This window comes from Papio anubis, chromosome 7 (assembly GCF_008728515.1).
Source record: "Papio anubis isolate 15944 chromosome 7, Panubis1.0, whole genome shotgun sequence".
Classification (NCBI taxonomy): domain Eukaryota; kingdom Metazoa; phylum Chordata; class Mammalia; order Primates; family Cercopithecidae; genus Papio; species Papio anubis.
Genome location: NC_044982.1, coordinates 144781526 through 144800725, shown reverse-complemented (window position 1 = coordinate 144800725; position 19200 = coordinate 144781526). Strand labels below are relative to the sequence as shown.

Below are 19200 nucleotides of genomic sequence, written 5' to 3'. Positions count from 1 at the left end.
ATCTCCCAGATGTTGCTCGTCCCTGGATCACATTTTGAGTAGCAAGAGTTTAGGCAACAGATGATTCACTAACTCTTGGAAGTGAGTGAAATAAGCCTCCTTTTAATTTGATGATCACATTCCTACCAATTCAACTTTCCCAAGTTGTGTCTTACATCCTAATATTCCTTTTAGGAAGGTGTCATGGCTCTTCCTCCTACAGGACCCGGGACCTGTACTGTCTGAGGTTACCTTAGTATTCCCCTTGAAGACTTAAAAAACAACAAAACTTAGTTTGAGCTGCAAGAATGATCTATATCTGGTAATTTCCCCCTAGGAAAACATCAGATAGGTCAAAAAATTAAGCATTTGGGTTTAAAGCAAAAATGTAAAAGAAAAAGGGTAAGTCTATGATATGAAGCCAAAAAAACTGGTCCTGGTCATTTTATTTTTACACAATATCAATTTCTTCATATGTAAACTAGGAATACTTGTCCCATCTTAACAAATGCTGTTCTGATAATCAAGTGAAAGTACACTTTCAAGTAGTCATAAACACAAAAATTGCTAAACAAATCCTGTGTTACAGCTGATTTTCACCATAGAAGCTGATCACCTTCTTAAAAATTTAGAATTACCAGCTGTTGTGCTGGAAGAAGGTCTAGTACCTTTTCATTCAGGCCCAAAACCCTAAGGTTTATATTGTTTTACAGATTAGTGTAAAGCTATAAATTTCTTCTGAACCTGTCCTAAGAAATGACACACTATATCCACTCCCAGTAATACAGAGAGCTGTAAGCAGAATTATCAGGGCCCAAGCTATAGAATTTGTACTATACACTCCTGCTTAACACAAGGGTTTTTTTTTTTTTTTTTCCTAGTCTCAAGTCAACATCAAACCAGCCTAAAAAAATAATTTGACCAACTATCTTGCTGCATTACAACTATTATTCATCTGCTAAGTTTTAATATGCAATAGCAGCATGCAACAATACCACCAGCCTTTGGCTAATGAATTAGCATGAGAATATAGTCAGTTCTTCAGACTGCAGTTCCTCAGAGATACTTGCCAGGAAACTTTTTTTAAAATCACCATAGCAAAGAGTTGTAGAGAAACTACCTAAGGGTTAACACTTTCACTGCAGTATGAGTTAGTGAAGATTGTGGTCATGTGGTCATTGGTTTTAACAGAAAACAAGATAATCTAGAATAAAAGCCATGGAAAGAAATGTTTCATGAGTTTGAGAGAAAGGGTCTTCAGAAAAAGTTTGAAAAAAATGAGAAAAATACATTAATTTTGTTAAATTTTTTTATATTAAAAAGTGGCATGAACTTTTTATGTAGAACAAAAATCTTGGGAAGGCAAAATTGGATAAAACCATTAAAACAGAAATAGAGTGCTTCAAATGAATCCCATCACCTTGTGATGTCCCTTATAAACAGGCTCTAAACCAATACCAGATACCAGAACAGTCCATCCTAAAGAATGAGCAGCAGTCCAGGGCCTCCACATTACTTCATGCAATAACTGTTTAAATTAAGCCAGCAGGACCTGTTTCCTTTGTATAAGCTACCACTTCTGAAGCATTACAGTTCCTCTAGCATGGTGCTCAATCACAGCACTTGGAGCACCTCTCTGCATAAAGGCAAGCAAAACATTGCCTAGGACCCTGCAATGCCACCCTTGGAGGCTTACAAAACAGTAGTTAAAAGTTTCGGAGTGTGCACCACATTGCCAGCAATGGGATGTGTCACAATAGCAGATGTCAAAAGAGTTAAGCTAATATTTCTCTTTAAAGTACATCTGAAATAGAAAAATCTTTAATATACACCATTTGTAAACAAAATTGCACTTGATTTTGCTTTTTTAAATGATCTGAATCATACTGTAACAGTTTCTTTTTTCTTTCTTTTGATCACTCACAGAATTATGGCTCCTTAACTCAGAAGGGCCCTTTTTTCTCAAAACAACCTCTGCGAGATGTAACCTTGACTTCCCAGGAAAATTAAAGGTAGTTAACAATTTCCCCCATCACCTATGTAACTCCCTAAATAAATAAAAATTACAGGCAGTTGCTCCTGGAGATTACATATTATGGTGTTGATGACAGTCCTTTAGAAGACGTTAAACTTTTTAGTTTGTCAGATTAAAAAAATGAAACATTACAGAAAGTTCAGGAACAACACATTTAAGTTGCATGAACATCCAGTCAGAGTCTGGGAGGAAAGGGGGCATCAGTGTTGTAAATATGAAGCTTGCAGATTTTTCTCATCTTATGAACTTGTTTTCAGTAAGATGTTCTCTTTGTTCTGACACCTCTTGCCAACTCCAATGCCCAAAGATCAAGGAACAGATCAGGATGTCATTGCTTCCTTTAATCCCATGGAGCCGTACAGAAGACTGACACAGATGCTGATCTCTTCCCTGATAGGAGCCATCTTTAACTGCAAATCTTCCCATTCCTTACTCCATTTTGGACCTTTCAAAGTGTGTGATCATTCGTTCCTAGGGACAAAAAAGGTTTAAGTATACTAGGTTAAACTGATCTATATTCCAAATATCTTCTATATAGACTATCCAAGCAAACATCTTCCACGAGTACTTGTTTATTTTAATTAAATGTTTAGAGAAATGGTTCCTAAACATTTATGAAGATTTTGAACCTACAGATGTCCAGACCTCACCCAAGAACAACTAAATCAAAAGCTCTAGGCTTCTGGACAGCAAATCAGCACTCAGAAAGAAATGTATAGAGTCAGTTAAGATGACTAAACAAATATTTACATAAGATTAGGCTTTAATAAAAATGTGTACTTCCTCTAATTCAGGAATTTAACTTGAAGACCCAGTGAAGGATGAGGGCAAAGATGTGCACATAGTTAACACTTTGCACTTTAGAATGGTTAGGAGGGTAGATTTCTTATGTGTTTTTTACTACAATTTTAATAAATCATGTAAAAAATAAAATTACATTTAATTTAATATAGTATTTACAGTATCCCATTTCAATTAAAATAATTAATGCACTACCATTAAATTTCCCTTCTTAGGCAATTTTATACCTTAGAGTTAATTTTTATTTTTCTTCTGCTTCATTTGCTAAGTACCTCTCACTGTTGTATCACAAACCGACAGAACTACAAATCCTTTTTGAATATAATCAATTACATCAGATAATCTATAGATGTTTCCCTTTTTCTTAAAAATATCCTTTCCAATGCCTCTGTTCTCTACTTCATCCAAGCCTGTTGCCCAGCTGCCAACCCAGAATTCCTTTTTTACTGAGTCTCAGCTTCTGTCGCCCAGGCTGGGAGGCAGTGGCCGGATCTCAGCTCACTGCAAGCCTGGGCCCTGGTTGCAGCCATTCCTCCTGCCTCTCAGCCTCCCGAGTAGCTGGGACTACACATGCCTACACTGGCCTCGCTAGTTTTTTTGTATTTTTTAGTAGAGACGGGTTTCACCGTGGTTAGCCAGGGATGGCTTCATCTCCTGACCTCGTGATCCGCCCGTCTCGGCCTCCCAAAGTGCTGGGATTACAGGCTTGAGCCACCGCGCCCGGCCAAGAGAATTTCTTACATCATACTGGGAATTTTTCTTGTCTGTGTTGGACCCTTTATTTCCTAGATCCCAAGTCTTTTTCTTAGCTTCCTCATTTTTGTGGAGAACATTTTCTACTGCTTTCCTCAGAAACTGCATATAGGACATCAATTATTTTACTTCTTGTGTGGCTGGAAACATCTTTATTTTACCCTCATAAGGATAGTTTAGTTGAGTACAGAATTCTAGGTTGAAAATAATTCAAAGGCTTTGTTCTGGCTTCCAAAGATGTTGTTGAAGAGCCTTATGCCATTTTGATTCCTGGTCCATCATGTATATTGTTTCTCCTGTAATTCATTTAAGTTCTTTTTCAGTTTTAAGTGAAAAAAAGGCCTTGGAGAAAGTGATGTCAGCAAGATGACAGAACAGGAAGTCCTGGACCCTCCTTCCCCCTACAGACACACTGATTCAGTAACACATGGAAAAACTCCCTTTGTGAGAAATCCAGAAACCAGCTGAGAGTCTTCTGCACTATTGGAGAGCATGAAACTAGCTGTAGCAAAGTCAGCAGAAGAGTCTGAGGCACCCTCTTGCCATAATTCTTCCCTTCCCATGGACCCAGTACAGTACCACATGATAGGGTGGAAACCCTCAGCTCCCAGCTTCTTTTTGGAGAGGGAAGGAAATGACTGGAATGTACACCCAACATTCTGACTTTTCTGGAACCTGCACAAGAGACTGTTTTCTGTCTTGCCTGAATCCGAGAGCTAACAACAAAGGGCCCAGGTTGGAAGTTGCTGAAATCAAAAGTGGAAGTTTGGACTAGCAAGTATGAGCTCACCACAGCCCCTCCCCCAGCTCAGTGCAGAGTAAGCAGGTAGAATCCCCAACATCCCCAAATCCCAGCTTTTCCCTAGGGAGGAGAGTTGGACTGTGAAAATGTTCCAACTTTGTAAGAGGTTACCTGAGGGAATACTTTCTGTAGGGAATGGTTTGAAGCACAGATGGGACCAGTATACTTTAGGTGCCTGGGGTCAGTATAAATAAAAAAGAGCTGGGCTATGCCACTGGCTCCAGGAGACCCATGATACAGCAGATGAACAGAAAAGGGAGCAAGAGATTATAAATTCCTGGGGAGGGAAAAACCCAGCAAATCCCTCTGATTGGGAATATATATGCAGAAGTCCAGAAAAGATATAATACAGAGTGGGTTAGGGAGGTCCTCAGAATCTCCATGCAGGATGATTGGTGAGGGTGTTCTCCTGTACAATGCCAGTCCATGAACACTGGAAAGGTAACTGTTTTTTTCTAATGCACTGAAACCAACACAAGGAATTAAGGAAAATGGAGAATCAGAGAAACATGGCCCAAACAAAGGAAGATAAATCTCTGGAAACCAACCCCGATGAAACAGAAGTATAGGAATTATTTGAAAGAGAATGCAAAATAACTATCATGAAGATTTCAACAAACTCAGGAGAACAATGCATGAAGAAAGTAAGAATTTCAACAAAAATACACAAAACATTTTAAAAAGTATGCCAACAAATTAGATAACCTAGAGCAAAATATATAGTTCCTAGAAGTATACAACCTACCAAGACTGAATCATCAAAGAATAGAAAATCGGGGGGGGTGGGGGGGGAAGAAAAAACACAACCTGGTAAGACCTACAACAAGAAAGAAGATTCCATCAGTAATCAAAAACACCCCAACAAAAAAGCAGCCCAGGACCAGATGGCTTCTTTAGTTGAGTCCTACCAAGTATTTAAAGACAAAGTAACACTAATCCTTCTTAAACTCTTTCAAAAAAATTCAAGAGGAAAAAATGTATTTGGAAGGATCTTCCAAACTTATTCTATGAGGCCAGCATTACCCTAATGCCAAAGCCAAAGACATGACAAGAAGAGAAAACGACAGGCCAATATCCCTGATGAGCACAGACGCAAAAATCTTCAACAAAACACTGGAAAACAGAATTCAACGGCACATTAAAAGAATCATACACTATGACCAAGTGGAACAAAATAGAAAGCCCAGAAATAAAACTACACATATATGGTCAACTGATCTTCAAAAAGACAGACAACACTGCACAGTGGGGAAACTGATAGTTTCCTCAACAAATGGTGCTGGAAAAACTAGATATTCACATGAGAAAGAATGAAAGTAACTCGTCTTCACGATACACAAAAATCAATTCAAAATAGATTAAAGACTTAGCCAAGTCAAAATAGATGAAAGAATTAGACATAAGATCTATAAACCACAAAACTCCTAGAAGACAACCTAAGTTTCTTGAAATTGGTCTTGGCAGTGATTTCTTGGCTATGACACCAAAAGCACAAAACAACAAGAGCAAAACAGACCAATGGGACTACATCAAACTAAAAAGCTTCTGCAGAGCAAGGGAAGTACACAACAGAACGAAAGGCAACCTACAGAATTGGAGAAAATATTTGCATACCACATACAGTCATGTATCACTTAATGACAGGGATACATTCTAAGAACTGTGTCATTAGGCAATTTCATAGTTGTGTGAACTTCACAGAATATACTTACACAAATCTAGACGTTATATAGCCTACTACATACCTTGGCTATATGGTATAAACCTATTGCTCTAGGCTAAAAACCTATACAGCATGTTACTGTACTGAATACCAAAGGCAACTGGAATACAATGGTAAGTATTTGGGTACCTAAAGATATCCAAACATTGAAAAGGTACAGTAAAAATACACTATTATTTTATGGGACCACTGTCATATATGTGGTCTGTTGCTGACTGAAATGTGGCATAGGACTGTTTCTGATAAGGATTAATATCCAAAATATATAAGAAACCCCTACAATTCAACAGCAAAAAAAATCAACTAACCTGATTAAAAACTGGGACAGGGACTGGAAGAGACATTTCTCAAAAGAGGGCTTCCAAATGGCTGACAGGTATATTAAAAAATGCTCATCATAACTAATCATCAGAGAAATACAAACCAAAACCACAAGGTGTCACCTCACACCTGTTAGGATGGCCATTATCAAAAACAAAAAATAACAAATATTGGCAAAGAAAGAAATTGGAACCCCTGTGCCTCGCTGGTGGAAATGTAAAATGGTGCAATCACTATGGAAAACAGTATGAAAGCTACTCAAAAAATTAAAAAAAAAAACAGGCCGGGCGCGGTGGCTCAAGCCTGTAATCCCAGCACTTTGGGAGGCCGAGACGGGCGGATCACAAGGTCAGGAGATCGAGACCATCCTGGTTAACACGGTGAAACCCCGTCTCTACTAAAAAAATACAAAAAACTAGCCGGGCGAGGTGGCAGGCGCCTGTAGTCCCAGCTACTCGGGAGGCTGAGCCAGGAGAATGGTGTAAACCCGGGAGGCGGAGCTTGCAGTGAGCTGAGATCTGGCCACTGCACTCCAGCCTGGGCGACAGAGCTAGACTCCGTCTCAAAAAAAAAAAAAAAACAAAAACAAAAAACTACCATATAATCCAGTAATCCCACTTCTGCATATATACCTAAAAGAAATGAAGCAGGATCTCAAAAAGAGAAATGTGCACTCCCATGTTCACTGCAACATTATTCACAATAGCCAAGGTATAGAAATAACCTAAGTGTCCACTGACAGATAAATGGATGACGATAACATGTTACATATATACAATGGAACACTTGTCACCCTTAAAAAGGAAGGAAATTCTGACACGTGCTACAACTTAGATAAATCTTGAAGACATTATGCTAAGTGAAATAAGCAAGCCACAGGAGGACAAATACTGCATGATTCCACTTCTATGAGTTATCTAAAATAGAACTCAAAGGCAGAAAGAAGAACGGTAGATGCCAGGGGCTGAGGGAGGGAGAAAGGAAGAGTTGCTATTCAACAGGCATAAAATTTCAGTTAAACGAGATGAAAATGTTCTAGAGATCTGCTGTACAACATTGTGCTCATACCTAACAATACTGTAATGTACACTAAAGGAATTGTTAAGAGGGTAGATATCATTATGTTTTCTTGCCACAAGAAAGCCTTATGTATACTTGCAAACTCTTGCACAGTGTTTTCACAGAGGAAAATATGAACAGATGGCTGAACTCAGTGCCACCAAATTACTATAGCAAACTTGCATTCCCATGAAGGGCACAATCAGGTTTCACTTAATCAGCCTTCTCTGCTTATAGCAGCTCATGGAGAGCTGAAGTCAAAGGGAAGCCCTAAAGGCAAATAATTAGCAGAGGAAGACCTCAAGAGGGAGATGTGGGAACAGTAGAATATACTGCAGAAAGCAAAGTGTTTGGCAGATAGGTTCAAATCTGAATGGTAGAGTTCTCAATTATTTCAATGCATAGAACAGCTAAGGAATTTGATACTGTACATGCTGTGTCAAATATCATGTCAGTGAGAAATGAACAAATCATTTTTAGCAGCCAATTCAACACAATGAATCAGAATCAGACAAGATGCTTCCAAAAGGCTTCCTGAAAAAAAAACAAAAACAAACAAACAAAAATTCTATAATGACCTAATATTCAGAACATGTCCAGAACTAGTTTCCATGAACTCAGGCCACAATTCTTTTTTTTTTTCTTTGAGATGGGGTCTCACTCTTTTGTCCAGGCTGGAGTGGCATGATCTCAGCTCACTGCAACTTCTGCCTCCAGGACTCAAGTGATCCTCCCACTTCACCTCCCAAGTAGCTGAGACTACAGGTGTATGCCACCATCTCTGGCTAATTTTTGTATGTTTTGTAGAGATGAGGTTTCACCATGTTGCCCAGGCTGGTGTCAAGCTCCTGACCTAAAGTGATCCTCCTGCCTCGGCCTCCCAAAGTGCTGGGATTACAGGCATGAGCCACTATACCTGGCCCACAATCCTAATATAAGACTTCATGTGAAGCCTTCTAGATTAACTGTATGGAGGCCAAGTAAAAGATTGAAAACATAAATATTAGAGGTACTAATTACAATCCTTACTATCTGAAGAAGGTAGTGACATAAATATTATGAAATAGTAGGTAAAAATTTAGATTTTGTTTTGGTCTACTATATTCCTTTCTCAATATTTTTCCTTATTATTTTTGCCAATATTAGATTAGGGTTAAATTTGCATTTCTTACAGACAAAAGAACTAGATGGTGGAGAGTACTGTACTTACTATCCAATTTAAACAAAAACATTCTCAAGTCTGACCGTGTAACTTTGAAAAGTGAAACATGCATAGACAGATGCAAAGAAAGGAAAGATTCTTGAATGTTTGAACTCTATTAGTATTTCTATCCTTATCCTTTTCAACTATATAAACTACAGTTTTCAGGCCACTACTGAGTCAAATAAAGAGAATCTCCATGAACAGAGGATTCATGACTTTCTATTTAGTCACCATATACACAATTTATGCATGTGAATTGAGTACCAACCTCATCTGAATCCAGAAGGGCTGGAAGTGCTCTGCAAAGAGAGAGAAACACTGAATTGAACAATGTAAAATAAAGCCATAAATGGTTCATAAAAGACATTGGAATAATGCAATTTAAAGCTTTTTTATAATTATCTAAGATATGCATTTTATTAATGGCCCTTGTAGGGAAAATAAACAGCAAATACAATAAGCAACAGTTACAGAAATTGTACAGAAAAAAAAATGTATTTTGCAACGCGACAGGACCAATGTTTCATTAAAATTATAGCCCTGGAAAGGAACTAAAAAATTTCAAAAGGAGTATCCCATTCATTTTAAGATCTACTACATAGCTAAATCTTTCTAAGCAGAAATGTCATCTAAATGAATAAACCCAATTAATTTTGTTTGCAGATTATTCCTATTCTTTTAATTATTTTTCAGTATCTTGTATTTTCATGAGCATAACTTGCTCATTTAAAATAACAACATAGTACTAACTTTGAAACAGGATTCTTGTGATAATCATTCAAAAACTTACACATCTGTCACAGAAGAAGGAACATTCTCTTCTACCCACTTCAAATCATCTTCCTGCTGGGAACATACAAATACCACTCGTTACTAAAATGCACCACATAATACATCTCAAGTAAGGATATAAAGGCCTTAAACCTTGTCTTTCTTAATTCTGTAGCAGTACATTCACAAATGGGACTGCTGACAGAAAAGTCAAATATTTTAATTTTTAAAAACATTTTAAAAAATCCCTTTGACCAACATCTCCCCAGTTCTCCCACAGCCCTTGGTAACCACCACTCAACCCTCTGCTTCTAGGAATTCAACTTTTTTAGATTCGACGTAAGTGAGATCATGTGGTATTTGTCTTTCTGTGCCTGGCTTATTTTATTTCATGTAATATCTTCCAGCCTTCTTCACACTGTTGCGAATGACAAGATTTCCTTCTCTTCTGAGTCTAAATAGTATTCCACTGTATATTGAAATACACCACCTTTTCCTTATCCATTCATCTATTGATGGACATGCAGGTTGATTCTGTATCTTGGCTACTGTGATTAATGCTGCAATGAACATGACAATGCAAGTATCTCTTTGACATACTGATTTCATTTCATTTCAGTATATACCCAGTGATATGAATGCTGGATCATAAGGTAGTTCTATTTTTAATTTTGAGGAACCTCCATACTATTTTCTATAATGGCTATACTAACTCACATTGCTATCAACAGTGTGCAAGGGTTCCCTTTTTTCCATGTCCTTGCCAACACTTGTTATTTCTTCATTTTGATAAATGCCATTCAAACAGTTGTGAGGTGTTATCTCATTGTAGTTTTCATTTGCATTTCCCTCAGGATTAGTAATGACGAAAATTTTTTCATATACTTGTTGGCCATTTGTAGGTCTTATGTTAAGAAATGTATATTCAGGTTCACTGCCCATTTTTAAACTGGGCTATTCGTTTTCTTGCTACTGAGTTCCTTATATAAATTGGATATTAACCCCTTAACAGATGCAATGTTTGCAAATGTTTTCTCCCATTCTGTAGGTTGCCTTTTCACTTTGTTAACTGTTTCCTTTGCTGTGCAGAAGCTTTATAGTTTGATGTACTCTCACTTCTCTATTTTTGCTTTGTTCCCTGTGCTTTTGGGGTCATATAGAAAAAAAATCACTGCCAAGACCAATGTCATTAACTTGCCTCCTGTCTTCTTCTAGTAGTTCTACTGAGGATTGGAAGATGGGGCAAAGAACAAAGACGAGTGGAAAAGTCATACTTACTGCTTTGTTAACTTTACTATTTCCATTGGGTTCTTGTTTGGTACTTCTCATTTTCATTCCCTCTGTAGAAGAAAATAAACGTACACTGGTTAACTTTGTGAACAGACTGACAATGATGGCAAAATGGATTCAGAACTTTTTTTTTTCTTTTTTTAAATTAAAAGCCCCAAGGTTAGTTTAAGCTTTCTAATAGTTGTGAAGTATACAACAGATGTTTCTCCATCTTTACATGCATGCTGGGAAGTTCAAAGCAAAATTTTTAGCTCACTTCTAGCAAGTAAAATGGATACTTAATGTGCAATTACTTACTGAATTTACCATGGCTTCATCTTAAGAGTCACACCGTTATTTTCTTTACCCTAACTTCATCCCATACCAAATATAGGAACAACATAGTTACAAAATGATAAACAATGTACTTATAGAAAAAAAATATTTAAAGTACTAATGAGACGTGAATTTTATGACTACCAAAGCTTTCTTTCAGCATAGGTTCCTTTTGTTCATCTTCCTCCTCTTCCTCAGACAATGGTGAAAAGGCAAACCTAACACAAGGAAAAAAGTTAGAAAACTTCAAAAACTGCTATACCAGTTGCATTTTACAAAACTAATTATTGAAACTGCAATTATAGTAACTCATTAAATCAGTTTAATAATAAAACTTCTTCCCTTTCAGAAAGCTCTTAATTGCCTATAATAGCAAGGGAGAAGCAGGACAGTATCATATTTATGAGTGCAGGCTCTGCTGAATACTACCTGTGACATTAGACTAGTTACTTAATCTCTCTATACCCAGTTTCCTCATCTGTAAATAAGGGGATAATAGAACACTACTAATAGGGGTGTTTTGTAAAAGTAAGTCATTACAAATAAAGTGCTTAGAACAATACCTGTGTCATTTAGTAGGCAGTCAACAAATGTTCATTCATAAGGATACGTATCAAATAGAATCAGGTAAATTCTCATCTAATTTAAAATCACAGCCTTCAAATTGGGAGTTAAGAGAAGGGAGGCCTATTCCAGGTAATTTAAAATTTTAGCCTACAAGTGGGAAGCTCAGAAGATGAAGGTCTGATCTGGTATATCTCAGATGCCTTTCCTTAACAACTTCCAAGAGATTCAGCAAAGCAGCTCCCAGACACGTAATTCCTAGAATGTTTTAGCTTTTATTTATTTATTTATTATTATTATTTTTTTGAGATGGAGTCTTGCTCTGTTGCCCAGGCTGGAGTGCAGTGACATGATCTTGGCTCACTGCAAGCTCCGTCTCCTGGGTTCACGTCATTCTCCTGCCTCAGCTTCCTGAGGAGCTGGGACTACAGGCGCCCGAAACCACACCTGGCTAATTTTTTTGTATTTTTAGTAGAGACGGGGTTTCACCGTGTTAGCCAGGATGGTCTCGATCTCCTGACCTCATGATCTGCCTGCCTCAGTCTCCCAAAGTGCTGGGATTACAGGCATGAGCCACCGCACCCGGCTGAATGCTTTAGCTTTGACCTCACTCTATACTTCCCATTTTATTGTTACCACTTTCATTCTACCTTGCTTTTAAAACTCCCTTTCATAATAAAAATTCTTAATAAACTAGGAATAGAAGGGAACATCTATAACTTGTTAATGGGTAACAAATTCCATGGTAAATATCATAGTTGATGATATTTGAGAAGCATTTAATGTCAGAGTAAGATAAGAGGGCCCATTGGCATTGACTCTATTCAATATTATACAGGAGGGCTTAGCCAAGCTAATAATGTAAGAATCAAAATTGAGGCAGAAGATTATTTGGCAAGAAAGCAGCTTGTAATGATTACTTTAGACAAAAATCTATCTGAAAAGAAAATGTGGAAATTATCAGAACTAACAATGTAACAGGAGGGTTGCTGGCTATGATATACATTAAAAAAGCGAACCGGACATGGTGGCTCACGCCTGTAATCCCAGCACTTTGGGAGGCTGAGGAGGATGGATCACTTGAGGTCAGGAGTTTGAGACCAGCCTGGCCTACATGGTGAATCCCCGTCTCTACTAAAAGTACAAAAATTAGCTGGGCACGGTGGCAGGTGCCTATAATCCCAGCTACTCAGGAGGCTGAAGTAGGAGAATCCCTCGACCCGGAGGAGCAGAAGTTGCAGTGAGCCAAGACTGCACCACTGCACTCCAGCCTGGGTGACAGAGCAAGACTCTGTCAAGAAAAGAAAGAAAGGAGACAGAGACAGAGAGAGACGGGGCGGCGAGGGGGGGAGGCAACAGCATTCCCACATATTTGGAAAAGCTGTATATATTTTTAAAGGTTGCATTCGTAAGAGCCACAAAAATTTAAATCAGAAGTTACAAAACATAATTGAAGGACTAAAAAATGGAGAGATGCCACAGTCAAGGAATTATTAAAAAAATATAATCTCCCTAATTCATTAATTCAATTAAGTTCCAATCAAAATCTTAGTAGGTTTTCCTAGAATTAAACAATCTAAATTTTTTTTATTAAAAAACAAAAGCTGAGTGTAGTGACATGTACCATTAGTCTCAGCTACTGAGGAGGCTGAGGTAGGAGGATCCCTTGAGCCCAGAAGTTTGAGTCTAGCCTAGGCAACATAGCAAGACCCCATCTAAAATAAAAACATTTTTAAAATAAAGGGCAAAAATTTAACACCAAAGACTTTTCAAAAATTTTTTTGAGACAGGGTCTCGCTCCATTGCCCAGGCTGGAGTGCAGTGGTATGACCATGGCTCATTGCAGCCTCAACATCCTAGGTTCCAGTAATCCTCCCAACTCAGCCTCCTTAGTAGCTGGGATTACAGGTACGCACTACCATGCCCAGCTAACCTAAAACAATTTTTTTTTTGGTAGAAATGGGATCTTGCTATATTGCCAGGGCTGGTCTCAAACTCCTGGGTTCAAGCAATCCTCCCAGCCAGGCCTCCCAAAGTGCTGGAATGACAGGTGTGAGCCATCACACCTGGCCAAAGGCTTTTTTTTTTTTTTTTTTGAGAAGGAGTTTCACTCTTGTTGCCCAGGCTAGAGTGCAATGGTGTGATCTCAGTTCACTGCAACCTCCCCTTCCCGGGTTCAAGCAACTCTCCCGCCTCAGTCTCCCAAATAGGTGGGATTACAGGCATGCGCCATCACACCCAACTAATTTGGTATTTTTAGTAGAGACGGGGTTTCTCTAGTTGGTCAGACTGGTCTCGAACTCCCGACCTCAGGTGATCCTCCCACTTCGGCCTCCCAAAGTGCTGGGATTATAGGCGTGAGCCACTGCGCCCAGCCCAAAAGCTATTTTTAAAAGAGCCAGATAGTATGCAGCTAAGCCTACACTTACAAATATGATTAGAGGTTCAGGCCCTCCAGATACCACGATTTATCAGAAGCCTAGGGTAATTCAGACAGTGTGCTACTGATGCAGGACCAGAACACAAGAGAGTAGAGAGCCTAGAATCAAGTAACTCTTGGTGCATGAACATCTTGATTGTGATTTTTTTTTTTTTTTTTTTTTGAGACGAAGTTTCGCTCGTGTTGCCCAGGCTAGAGTGCAATGGCACAATTTCAGCTCACTGCAACCTCTGCCTCCTGGGTTCAAGCGACTCTGCTGTCTCAGCCTCCCAAGTAGCTGGGATGACAGGTGCCCACCACCACGTCCAGCTAATTTTTGTCATTTTTAGTAGAGATGAGGTTTCATCATGTTGATCAGGCTGGTCTCAAACTCCTGACCTCAGGTTATCCACCCGCCGCCTCAGCCTCCCAAAGTGCTGGGATTACAGGCATGAGCCACCGTGCCCGGCCTGATTGTGAAATTTTTAAAAAGTCATTAGAGAATAATTTTTTGACCTCACCTTAGGCTAGATAAGAATTTGCCAAAATAAGATGCAAAATGTACAATCCTTGAAGGGAAAAACTAACTCTATATTTCTGAGACTTTGTATGATTGAAAACAGCATTAAAAAATCAAAAGATAATTAACTGGCAGAAAATATATGCAATACTTAGAACAAACAAAATATTGGCATACAAAATATATTAGAAATTCCTACAAATTGGGCCTGGTATGGTGGCTCACGCCTGTAATCCCAGCGTTTTGGGAGGCCAAGGTGGGTGGATCGCTGGAGCTCAGGAGTTTGAAACAAGCCTGGGCACATGGTAAAACCCCATCTCTACAAAAAATAGAAAGATTAGCCCAGTGTGGTGGTGCACACCTGTGGTCCCAGCTACTCGGGAGGCTGAGGTGGGAGGATCATTTGAGCCCAGGAGGTGGAGGCTGTAGTGAGCCAAGGTTGCTCCACTACACTCCAGCCTTGGCTTCAGAGCGAGACCCCATCTCAAAATAAATAAATTCCTACGAATCAATACATAAGTGATTGTTACAGTCTGAATGTCTGTCCCCCCCAAAACTCATGTTGAAACCTAATTCCCAGTGTGACAGTGTTGGGAGTTGGGCCTAATGGAAAGCATTTAGGTCATGAGGGCTCCACTCTCATGAATGAATTAATGCTGTCATATAAAGGGTTTTCTGGAGTGGGCTCTCCCTTTTGCCCTTCCACGTTCTGTCATGTGACGACCCAGTAAAAAGGCCCTCACCAGATGCTGACACTGCTAGCCAACAAATTTCTGTTCATTATAAACAGTCTGTGGTATTTTGTTATAGCAGCAGAAAATGGACAGAGACAATGATCAATAAGTCAATAAAAAATAAGCTAAAGATCCAACCTTAAATGCAAAAAGTAACAATATTAATTCTCATCCACCAAATCTACAAAAATTAAATAAAATGATAGGACATAAAAAGAGGGAAGAAAAAAACCCTTTCATACCATTGTTATTAAATATGAAATTTCTTTCAGGTTTCTTTCGGGAACATAATCTGAAAATACTTTAAAAATTACAAATACACATATCCTTCAATCTAGCAAATCCAAGCCCACTCATTAAGTATTTCTTGAGTATGTGCCAGTGTGTAGTGAGAAATTAACCTTCATTGACTAATGTGAGGTTATCTCTACACCCATAAAATGTCCTGTCTTTATTTGCTGGGGACTTTGGCTGACAGTCTTACAGTATAGGGGCTTTGGGCCATGCCGTATCAGTTTTGACCTCCAGAGGAAATGGTATCAGCCTGACTGCCAGGAGGGGTTGGAAACTAAAAGTCAGCAACAGAGACAGTATGTGATTGAGCCCCAGTAAAAACTCTGGACATTGAAAGTTCAAATCAGTTTCCCTCATTGGCAGTAGTCTGTGCATACTGTCACATATTTGGCTGGGAGGAGGTAATACATTCCAATAAAAATCTTGAGTGCTGAACATCAATGGGCTTTCCTGGACAGAAACAATGTGTTACTACATTTTTGTTGCTGGGGAAAAGAACTGACTTGATGTACTTCCTCAGAAGAGAGACAGAACACAAGGAAAGAAAATACCGATTTCCCCAGACAGACCTGCTATCACCATTTTGTCGTAATACACCTTAACTGTAAGCATAACTGTATGCTGCGTCCCATGAGGCCTTCCAGTAAATCGCTGAACATTAGGATGGTCTTGAGGACCCTGACACACCTCAAACTGGAAATATCCCAAATGCCCATTAATAAGAGAATATGTTAATGTAACTGTACTACACGTCCCATATTTATGCTATCCATGAAAATGAATGAGTTCAATTAAACCTGTTACACTGGAAGGAATCTCCACAATGTACTGTTACAAAAGTAATGGAAGATTCCATAAGTGAACAGGGAAAAGACACATTATAACATACAGTTAACACTGAAGTCATGGAGAAAGGGGGCAATGTTTTAAAAGAAAAGGGGAGAAAAAATAAAAGGTAATGCAAAAATTTTTTAATGACTGAGGAAGGGAAAATATTTAAATACAAATATAGCTAGTGAGTAACCAGTAGATCAACAGACGGATATAAAAGAAGCGTCTCCAGAATGTAAAAGTTCTTTCTCAATAGTGTGATTTCAGATCTTCCTTATTTTCTTTCATGACTTTTCTCTATTCTTTGACTTTTTTTGATAAACACATATAAAGTGCATAGTTTGAAATGACAGCAAGGCCATTTTCATCGGGTAAAAGGATTTCACCTATTTTCTATCTCAATCTTTCATTGGTAAGTCTGGTTATAAAATTAGTCGTTTATACCATGTTACCCTTTCCTTCTTTGGTGGTATGGGTTTAATATAAGCTCTTAACCGTCTAAATGCAAATGAGGGGGGAAAAGAGGGAAAAAAGGCATATTCACAAAATAAAGATAGGCAGTTCCTAAATGTCTGAAATTTGCCTATAGTTGGACAAATCAAATTTACACATAGATTTTTAATTTCAAAGCTGGTTATGTAAGTTTTAATTTTACCCTTTCTATCATTACAAAGTGAGCTGGGCTGCTGGTTACAGAAGTTTTCTTTCCTTCTAGACACTAGACAGGAGAGACTCAGTACAAGTGACCCAATTATATCTTTTTTTTTCGTTGAGACAGAGTCTCACTCTGTCACCCAGGCTGGAGTGCAGTGGCGCCATCTCGCCTCACTGCAACCTCCGCTTCCGGGTTCAAGTGATTCTTGTGCCTCGGCCTCCGGAGTAGCTGGGATTAGAGGTATGCACTGCCATGCTCGGTTAATTTTTGTAGTTTTACTAGAGGTGGGGTTTTGCCATGTTGGTCAAGCTGGTCTCAAACTCCTGGATTCATGTGATTTGACACCTTGGCCTCCCAAAGTGCTGCGATTACAGGCATGAGCCACCGTGTCCAGTTGACACAACAGATGATATATCTATCTCCCTTGTTTACTATACAAATACTTACAGGCATACTCGGTTTTATGGTGTTTCATTTTATTGTGCTTCCCAGATTTTGTGGCAATCCTGCATCAAGGAAGTCCACTGGTGCCATTTTCTAACAGTAATGTGCTCACTTTGTGTGTCAGCATTTTTTTTTTTTTTTTGAGATGGACTCTCGCTCTGTCACTTATGCTGTGCAGTGGCATGAGCTCGGCTCACTGCAACCTCTGCCTCCCAGGTTTAAGCGATTCTCCTGCCTCAGGTGCCCAAGTAGCTGGCATTACAGGCGTCCACCTCCACACTCAGCTAATGTTTGTATTTTTAGTAGAGACGGGGTTCCACCACAGTTGTCAGGCTGATCTCGAACTCCTGACCTCAGGTGATCCGACTGCCTCGGCCTCCCAAAGTGCTGGAATTACAGGCGTGAGCCAGCACGCCCAGCCCCTGTGTCAGCATTTTCTTTCTTTTTTTTTTTAACAATAAAGTGTTTTTAAATTAAGGTGTGTACATTTTTTAGACATAATGCTATTGCATACATAGTAGACTACAGAATAGTGTAAACATAACTTTGATATGCCCTGGAAAAAACAAAAAATGCATGTAACTCAGTATCTGCTTTGTGATGGTCTGAAACCAAACTTGCAATTTATCTCCATAGCATGCCTGTGTATTTATCACAAAATGTCAGAGCTGAAAGGAACTTCATGTTGCTGGGTTTAATTCCCCCTCATTATATAGAAAGGGAACTAAGGCCAGAGAGGTGGAGAGGCCACATGCCAAAAATCGTGAAGTTAAGAGGAGAGCTGAGATAGGAACCCAGTTCTTCTGATTCCAGGCCCAGTGTTCCTTCCACTAAATGACACAGCCCTGATACTGTCTCCCAATGCACCACCCCTAGTTGATGACATGGTCATCTCATGTTAGCAGAGTAAACAGAAGAGTCCAAGAACCTCTGGTTGTTTGCAGACGGTCGCCAGAGAACCATGATGACAAAGAGGATCATGGAGAACAGCAAGCGCCAGATGGCATCGTCTACCCACAGCTCCCGCCAGTCCTACAATACGGGGGAGAAGTACAACATTTATAAACCTTATCTTAACCCCTTGTTCATAAAGCCTTTGGCACAGAACAAAAATCACGTATTTGTTCATTCAAGTTATGTTTACTAAGAGCCTGCTATGTGCTTAATACTGTGGTAAGGGTGGGGAAACAAAGTGAATGAATGTAGTTTTTGCCCTTGTAGTGCTTACTGTTGTTAAAGAAAATGCATCAACAGAACAGAGTATTTGTCAAAGCTTCATCATCCCTCTGAGAAGCTTTAAGAAAGGGTTTTATACAGGGTAAGAGAAAGTTACCTTATACAGGGTAAGGGAAAGTTACATTAGGTTGGTATACTTTATAATTTTCGTTTTCATTTATTTATTTATTTTTAACAAAATAGAGCCTTAGCTGCTTCTAAAGAAATCCTATTGGCCACAGTCTTTGAGCTCAGATCTTAAGGACGTGGCTTCTATTCAGGTTAGTATTATTTACACTTATGGTACTTAATATTTAGTACTCTGGACTTCTTAAGATTTTTAGTTAAAGTAAGACTGGGTTGTAGCATACTGTAGTTATAACTTAAAAAATTCTCTCCCAAAACTGGGAGAATACAGTCAGATAAACAAAAAACTATCTACTATACCAAGCACCATGATAGTACAGAATA

At 38.9% G+C, this 19200-nt stretch overlaps 1 protein-coding gene across 3 annotated transcripts in view; it reads right to left on the bottom strand.

Annotated features, from left to right (window-relative positions):
* Positions 1–1270: 1270 nt before the first annotated feature.
* TMEM87A (transmembrane protein 87A) overlaps positions 1271–19200 on the bottom strand; it is a 63588-nt gene continuing 45658 nt past the window's right edge. For 2 of the 3 annotated variants that reach the window (XM_021940487.1, XM_021940491.2), the window contains exons 15-20: positions 18443–18546; positions 11198–11271; positions 10727–10788; positions 9468–9523; positions 8946–8976; positions 1275–2485 (exon numbers count right to left, since the gene is read on the bottom strand). In XM_021940487.1, coding sequence (XP_021796179.1) covers positions 2444–2485; positions 8946–8976; positions 9468–9523; positions 10727–10788; positions 11198–11271; positions 18443–18546 — 369 coding nt within the window. In that variant the 3' untranslated portion in view covers positions 1275–2443. Of the gene's footprint in view, positions 2486–8945; positions 8977–9467; positions 9524–10726; positions 10789–11197; positions 11272–18442; positions 18547–19200 lie in introns of all 3 variants that reach the window. The other variant, XM_031668800.1, reaches the window with a different exon arrangement.